General features: G+C 37.2%; 1 protein-coding gene across 1 annotated transcript; it reads right to left on the bottom strand.

Moving 5' to 3' along the window:
* Positions 1–818: 818 nt before the first annotated feature.
* LOC135085069 (protein seele) lies at positions 819–7,610 on the bottom strand. The gene is made up of 7 exons (XM_063979848.1): positions 7,434–7,610; positions 7,292–7,359; positions 6,610–6,709; positions 5,802–5,956; positions 5,258–5,350; positions 2,778–2,873; positions 819–1,026 (listed from the first exon to the last, which is right to left on the bottom strand). The coding sequence occupies exons 1-7, from the start codon at positions 7,522–7,524 to the stop codon at positions 871–873; spliced, it is 759 nt and encodes a 252-aa protein (XP_063835918.1). The 5' UTR covers positions 7,525–7,610; the 3' UTR covers positions 819–870.
* Between the last annotated feature and the right edge of the window lie 1,505 nt (positions 7,611–9,115).

Raw genomic sequence — 9,115 nt, forward strand, 5'->3', positions numbered from 1 at the left:
TTACAGTCTCTTAAATTGTGGTCCACAGTTTACATAGAGGAAACGAAGAGGCTGACAATAGTGACAGTTTCTTGCGCTGCTTCTTCTCAGCACTGGCCCGTTTATTGTCCCGAAGCAGTGGTAGGGTTAATACTGGGACGTGTGAGTGATTTTAAAAGCCTACTTTCAAAAATAAAATGGGTTTTTTGAGAGAGCTTTATGAGTTTATTTACTAGGTCTCTTAATTTGAGTGCCACGGCACGACAAGAGGTTTACGAAGTCGATTTTCATTTGGTCCTTCGAGCCGGATAACTTTATTTCAGCATCTTAAATTGTGGGCTACAGCTGACACTACGGATTAAAAAGCCTTCTTCTTTAAAAACTCATTTAATTTTGCAAATGCTTTTAAAAAGCACTTTTACACGTCCCAATATTAACCCTACCACTGCTTCGGGACAATAAATGGGCCAGGGCAGGATTGTCGAACTCCAGCTATTATTACAGTGTTTCTTATTGTGGGCCACAGTTTTCAAAGGTAGGTAACGAAGTCATACTTCTATACTACTTAATAATATTGTTATGTTTTAATTTAATGAATGATGTATTTTGTTATTATTTAATTTTAATTTTTTGAATGATTAATTTATGTTTTTTTTCTTCTAATTTCTTTTTTTTTTGTATAGCGCTGCAAAAGGCACCCACTGAAAATCAGTGTCTTGGCAGTCACACTGTCAAGATATTACTGAGTGGGTGACCTTTTTTGGCAACTTAGTTATTATTTTTTTTGTGTATGTCTATGTTGCCTGAATTTGTTGTTGCCAAAATAAAGTTATTTTCTTTCTTTCTTTTCTTCTTTACTTCACAATATTGTCGAACTCTGCCATCACCACACTACAGCTCGTCCCTCAGCTCGTCGTCGTCCAGCTGGTCCCCGGCGGCGTCGTCGAAGTCGGCGTCGTCGCCGGCGTCCAGCCCGCCGCCCAGCCCGCCGGGCCCGCCTACGCCGGCGCCGAACGAACTGAAGCCGTACGGGTCTGGGCCGTGCACCTGGTAAGGCAATACGTTACTAATAAGTTACTTCTTTCAAGTAACGTAGTGTAGTGCCACACGCAGGGTTGCCAGGCGTCCGGCTTTAGCCGGACATGTTTGGCTTTTTACGGTCTTGTCCGGCCAAATATTGTCTTGTCCAGCCTGTCCGGCTTTTGTTAGGCTTTTTATTTATTTGGCCTGCTGCGCTAGGCGAAAGTCGAGCCACAGAATAATATGAAGCGCACGCATCAGGATGTTATGTTGGGCAACCGATGATACGATGACAGTACTCACTCGTAAGCTATGACATTAATTGCCCTTTGCCAATTGTGATTTTGGACCTGGCAACCCTAGCCACACGTAGAATAGACAGTTTGACACCATACCCCAATAATTCGAAACCACAACTTTTTTTAAAATACCCCTCATTCTGGTCTTAAAAACTTAATTAATTTAAAATTAACTGTAAATTACGATTTTTAGTCGCATTGTAATTGAAAAAAGTAGTTTAATTGAGTTGACTAAATAGTGACGTCACTTGCTTGTAGTGCCATAAAAAATCTATGGGAGAGTTTCGTTTTGACAGTTTTAAAAAGTACGTCAATTGACTGGTGGTGTCAACATGTCTATTCGTGTTCCATTCCAAGTAAGCTTAAAATACATAACCTCCTTGTCAGGAATCGCTGAAAACTGTTATATTTAGAGCTGAACTGAACTGTTTATCTTTTTAATAATAAAATTGCATTACATTACATTTTTATTTGCTACCTTGGGGAAGGCCTTTGTCCAGCAGTGGACGTCATTCGGCTGAAACGAATGAACTACGAATTACTTTAAAGCTGTCAAGCGACGCGAGGAAAAATGAACTTAATTCTATTCGTTTTCAAAGTATTCCGTCAATATGCTTCACAACACAGTTACAAAAATCGTATGGACGGGATTATGTGACGTTACGAACGCTCAGCTGATTCCAAACGATGTTGAAACATTTGTTTTATGGTCAATAAAAATGTTCGTTCGTTTCAGCCAAATGACGTCCCCTGCTAGACAGAGGCCTCCCCCAAGGTAGCAAATAAAAATGTAACAATTTTATTATTAAAAAGATAAACAGTTCAGTTCAGCTCTAAATATAACAGTTTTCAGCGATTCCTGACAAGGAGGTTATGTATTTTAAGCTTACTTCGAATGGAACACGAATTCTACGTGTGGCACTACACTACGTTACTTGTAAAGTGCTGCCCATACCACAGAATAATAATAAGTACTACCACAGAATAATAATAAGTACTACGTACAGAAGTTTTACTTCGCGAAGGTATTTAAAAAAATGTATGCTCAATGTCATTAACAATATGGTATAATTTAGCTTGTCTCAAGAGTCAAGCACCATTTTGTTGACAAACGTCAGTGATCGGCACTGCGCCGAAGCTATAGGGCTGACTTCGGTAAAATGATGTGACACCATTTTCTTTATTTTCTTCCATCATACACAAGAATACGCGTGCGTGAGTCAATGTGCGCTCGTATGTGAGGCCTTGTCGAATAGTATCCTGTAGGTGGGCCATCGTGCGTGTCTTGTTTTCGATGTAAACTCGCGGAGATGAACAGGCTTGCCCATACTATTTCCATTACATTACACGATACATTATATTACTTTAAGGGTAATGGTTGTTGTTTTTTGTGACATTTATAAAGGTTTTTCTATTCTTACTATCACCTTATTATATGCAGAATACCTTATTATATGGGAAGGAGTTTTCTTTTCTTACCTTGACATACTCGCGCTCCATCTCCTCGGTCCAGGTGGTGTCTTCCTCAGTCGGCAGCATCCAGTCCTCGCAGTAGCCGGCTTGTTTGAAGCAGATCTGTGGCGGAAAATATTAATTAACATTACTATGAGGCCTCACAGTGCGCGTGGACGCACAGGGTGACACACGAACCAATCACAGAGCTCTATTCAACGCTGTGCGTTCGATTTGCTGCTTCACTTAACCTTAAGCAAGCATCGTTTGTGAATACGAGCGTAAGAGTGCTTACCATGACTTTACGTTAGGTAAGCTTGCTAGCAATTGCGTAAAAAATAACATTAAAATGTATGACAGGTTGTACAGCGCCCCTAACTAAAATCTTCATAGATTTTTTTGGCTAAGGCACCCCAGAATGGTCTGGTGCCCCCCCAGTATGTTTGGGTTACCGATTCGAAGACGAAGGTGTTAGGACTGTCATGAGCTAGATCGCACCCAGTATCATGACATATCAGATGGATGCGCCAGTAATATCACTCCGTTGTCTTTACGAAAATTTTAGTTCTTGAAAGTTTCCGCTAGGGGCGCTGTACAATCCGTCATACATTTAATGTCGTTTTTAGGGTTCCGTAGCCAAATGGCAAAAAACGGAACCCTTATAGATTCGTCATGTCTGTCTGTCCGTCCGTATGTCACAGCCATTTTTTTCCGAAACTATAAGAGCTATACTGTTGAAACTTGGTAGGTAAATGTATTCTGTGAACCGCATTAAGATTTTGATGCAAAAATAAAATAATAATAATAAATATTGGGGACTCCCCATACTTAGAACTGAAACTCAAAAATTTCTAAAATATAAGAAAATGAAAAATGTAAAAAAAAACATATAGTAATGTACATCATTACTATAAAAACTACCAACGAAAATTGTTTTGAACGAGATCTAGTAAGTAGTTTTTTTTAATACCTCGTAAATCGTAAACCGCTTAATACCGCGTAATCTTTCATAAATCAATGGTACGGAACCCTTTGTGCGTGAGTCCGACACGCACTTGGCCGGTTTTTTTACGCGCTCACGACGACGTTTGATGTAAGTAAACTCACACTCAACCCTCTATGCCATAACAGTAGTATCATTAATTTTTTATTGTTTTTTACTTCGGATAGTTTATGTTTATATGTGTTACAGGAAATGTATGAATTCTAGGAATTGTATATTCGAAATGTATACAATTCCGAAGCTATTTAGGAAATGTATAAAATATTGCTTCAGAGATTTTTTAATACGCACATATCCTAGGAAATGTATACTTTTCCTAGGAATTTTATAGAATTCCAATATTGTATTAGGAAATGTATAAAACTAAGCGGCACAAGCGCGGTCGCGTGATCGGGTGTCCCTCGGTACGCCTAAAATTTCATTTAGCCAAACCACATTGGCCGATAGGTACTTTTAACTCACAATTATTATTGTTTAACCTGACAGTTGTTTTCGCACTATTATACTTTGGTCGAAAAAAATATTTGCCTAAAATTTATTGGCATACCTTTCTTTCGGCATCACGCATATTACACTGAAGTATTGGAAATCCCTAATTTTAACATCTCTTTTATTAAACTATTATTGACATGAAGGTTTTAGGGGTCCGTGGCCGAGTCCCCCTGTGTTCGACGCACCCGTGGTCGAAGCCCCCGGTCAGATAGAAGCAATTTTTAATCAAATGTACAGTCAGTCACAAAAATATTTATAAACGAATAAATATTTATACTGATCGTACAAATAAACGTTTAATATTATTTTACCATAGTGATACCTAAAAATATAATAGGTTTTATTTTAACCTATCATATTTTATCATAGGTTTTATTTACCTATAATAACATGTAAATCGTTTTACCTAATCAAAATAATTGTAACAATCAGTCTTTAAAATAACTCTACTCTCTCTACATTTAACTAACTACCTACAAATAAAAGTTTTAATTATAAAAAATTAAGTATTTTAACAAAAAAATAAATACTTCATTTTAAATAGCGTCAAACATGCATGGTTTTCGTTGACTGTACTTAGTGCAAAAGCCGAAAAAAATATGATATTAAATTTATTTAAATCGGGGGCTTCAACCACGGGTGCGTCGAATACTGGGGGACTCAGCCACGGACCCGGTTTTAGTACTCCTGTAGCTGGATAACAAAGTCTCGGTTAGGTTAGGTTAGACTTGCGACCTTACACATACACAGCTGCCGCGGCGCGGTAGCGCCATTTAAGTTTCGGAGAACAAAAAGTGGCGTAATAAAAATAATTTTGTGTAAAAAAAATATCTTAATTACATTTCCGATTGCTGTTTAGGAAATGTGTAATTTTCCTAGGAAATGTGTCTTATATAATTTACATCACACATTTCCGGGTGATTTTAGGACTTATACACAATTCCTAGGAATTGTATACAATGACGGATTTCATACATTTCCTGTAACATATGTATAAACAAAAAATCCTTACCTCCTTCTCAGCATCAGGCATGACGTCATCCTCGGGCCGGTTCTTGTACAGATCTGTGATTTCGTCCTCGTTTGCTTCGAACATTCGCTCACACTGTAATAATACAAAGAAACAAATTATAACCTTTAATATGTGAATTTGAATTCATCAAGAAAAATCTCTATGGGAATCTTGAAAATTGTCGCCAAATAAATACCAGAACACGCTGTTAACGTGTTTATTTTTGAACTCACGAAATCATACGACAAAACAATAATTTGCATAGGTACATACAGTGCCGTGGTTGGCTAGAGATAATCCATTGATCACTACAAACCAAAGAATCAGTTTAGGTTGTGGTCTACTAAATCGATCTCGAGACGAATTTGATACAATAGTTCTCAACCTTATTTGACTAAACATTTTATCGCATTTTATAGGAAATTAAAAAATAACGCAGATAGTACGTAGTACTTATTATTATTCTGTGCCTAAAGTAAGAAAGTCTGAACACTCACAACCCATAAAATACCAACATAAAACAGCATAATCCCAAATAACTCACATAGTACTCCAAGCTCTTGTTCAGATCGTCGTCAGTCACGAACGTGGTCTTGCTGAACTCAGGATTCATTGTGCCGCTGGGCATGACCAGCTGCATGATGGCCAGCTTGCCGGTCGACTTGTAGTACACTCGGACGTAGTCGTCCATCTTCTTGCCTGGAATATACAGATAATAATTCTTTGTTAGCACAATACGACGGTGAAGTACAATACGATGGGCAGGGCACATAGTACGCAGAACTGACGGCCGATGGGGCAGCAAGGTTCTGGAATGGAGGAAGCGTACCGGAAAACGCAGCGTGGGACGTCCACCTACAAGGTGGACCGACGACATCGTAAAGGTAGCAGGGAAGCACTGGATGCAGGCCGCTACCAATGGATCAACGTGGAAAGCATTGGGGGAGGCCTATGTTCAGCAGTGGACGTCCTATGGCTGAGATGATGATGATGATGATAATGATGATTACGAGGTATTGTCACTTCAACGTCGAATAGTGACTTAGTTTCTTGCGCTGCTTCTTCTCAGCACTGGCCCATTTATTGTCCCGAAGCAGTGGTAGGGTTAATACTAGGAAGTGTAAAACTGCTTTTAAAAAGCGTACTTGCAAAAATAAAATGAGCTAAGAGTTTTATGAGTGGATCAAAAATACATTATTATTTTTACTACTATTGTATCTTGTAGGTTTCAATTGAACTGCACTCAAATACATCTACAGTTAGTTTGAACATAGGCCTAGTTCTCTGTTTCTTTGTGCAGGCAGAAATCTATTAATATTTTCTCTATAGACCTCAATCGACTATTAACTTACAGATTCCATCAATCATCTCAGAGATATACACTGCAGAGCGATGGGCGGGAACTTTGTCCTGCAGTGTATTGCCAGCTGCATCCATTCTGAAGTTGCCAACCTAGAAATTGTATGGAAATAAACATTATTACATATATTTTGTTGTACCCACCTTGTACGATTTCAAAGGATTTCATGGGAATTCTTCCAGTAATAATGTAGACATTAAACACACTTTTTATGATTAGTTCAATAAAGACTTGCTCCGATAGAATTACATTAGCATTAAAAAGGTTGTGACTTTACCTACCCTTTAATTAACTTTAAAATTCTTTTACAAGTAAATTAAATATATTTTGTATCATTCAATGATACTTGCATTGGAATTGCTTGTAACTGGCATAACATAGCTAAGTTTAATTTTTTTATGATAATGCTAAACAGTGCATTTACTTGTTACTATATCAAGTCAAATGTATTTTATTACAGACCTAATTTAGTTAGCAACAAGTCTTTGGACTGTGTATTTAAATTTAATCTCTGAATATTCAGCCCTAAGTAAGAAGACAAAATTGTGATCCAGAGTTAACACAAGTTTTGTCTGAAATACTCGAAGGAAATTAATTTTCTTTAATAAACGTAATGTAAACTTAGATTAATAAGAATGTAAACATAAATAGAGGGATACAAAAGTTTTACTTACATCAACTTTTTTCCATTTATCGATCTTCTTTATCGCATCATTAAGCTCTTCGAAGGTCGTCCGGCACACTGGAATGGATTATATCATTTTAATCACACGGTAACACATTAAAATGTGATTAAAATAAAGTTTTATTACAAACCTAAACACTGCAAATTCTTTGGGTCTATTCTGGCCGAAACAGCCGCAAATAAAATTGCAAATACGACAAAATACTTGCTGCTGTACAGCATTTTATTAATCACTTAGATAACGCAACAGAATAAGTGTAATTTCCACGGAAAATTCGAAATAATGGGAATTATTTTGCTCGACGTGGTAAAGAAGTTTATCTTCCTGTCAAAATACACGCACCGATTTCTGATTGGTGTATTTCTAGATACAACAAAGTGACAATATGAAAAAACGTAGAAGAGGGCGCTAGTTCCAAGCTAAGCTGTCAAAATTCCTAAGGAATCCGTCAGTTCTTTTTTTAGCCACGTTCACACAGATCCTTGTAGCTTATTTATTTTTTTAATGAATAATTTCCAAATATGCAATAGCATAAATAAATAAACAACTTAGTCAAGTATAATTTTGCTTTAATTTATAACACCAATTAATCTGAAACAAAAAGAACTGTTGAATAGCTAATTTAGTAACAAATAATAAAAACTATATAAAATAGTAATGCTTAATATTAAAAACATGTAAAATTACATCATTGCGCTCAAATAAAATTTTTATCTATCTTATTATTAGATGGGAAAAATAATAATTCCTGGTGTGGCTATTTACACGCCACACCAATATCTCTTAAATTAATTCAGCTATACGACCTCATTAGTAGCAATTACGACGAAAAAAAAGTGTCAAGAAACGTCAATAAAGAAAATGATCGACAGGAAACGCAATTAGTCACGAGTCAAAACAAATACTTGTCTTATTATTTACTTACACAAACATACCTATTTCTAATGGAATCTTGTCCTAAAAATATGATTCGATTTTAGAGTTGTACCAGCGTAAGTATTTTAACTGATTGAATGCATTTGCGATTGTAAAACATTGCCCTTTCGGGTCTCCCTCGCTCGCCCGCTCTCCGGTTTTCCGCCCGCCGTCTCCCACCCGTCAGGCGACCCAAACCAAACCAACAGTTCGCATTCGGTCTAACTGCGCGTAGGACGTATGCTTCGCGGAATGTATAATTTTTTTGTGCATATCAAATCATTTAAAATCCTTAAAATACCTTAATATTCTTGTTTGTTGCGTCTTGAAGTGGCGTCCCAGTGAATATTGTGAAGAAAGAAGCACATTTCGATTAAAAATACAGGTGAGTGAATGGTTGACAGACTGCGTCTTTTCCTATTTCGAGCTTTATTTTACGTTTTTAATTGATTCTGATTGCTTTTGATGATAAAAACAGCTTTCAATCAATGCAGATAGGTATCGTATAGTACCATATTGTATATAGATGATAGTCACACCTGCCGCGTTATCGTACGTGGTAGGCTAGGCGTCGAAAATTCATTAATTTTGACCAATTATTCAATAAAAGTGTTATCAGAATGCTATCGTGTCATGTGCAGTTGGTGAAAAAATCTGAATTTCATAAGTGTAGACCGCGCGCTCTCTACGATGCTAACCGTGCGACTTGGCAACGTCCATACACTTGTTATAAACTTCGCCGCGATTGCAACGAAAAAAAATGTTATTATCCTCACACCGGCTTTTCCCTTTGTTTTTCGTGTGAAATCGGCCCTTTGTCCTTCGGTAGGGAGCGCTGGGCGCGACGTGATACAGGAATTTCGACTCTAGAAAACTGCCATAATACATGATGTTATG

Source organism: Ostrinia nubilalis, chromosome 27 (assembly GCF_963855985.1).
Source record: "Ostrinia nubilalis chromosome 27, ilOstNubi1.1, whole genome shotgun sequence".
NCBI classification, from domain to species: Eukaryota; Metazoa; Arthropoda; class Insecta; order Lepidoptera; family Crambidae; genus Ostrinia; species Ostrinia nubilalis.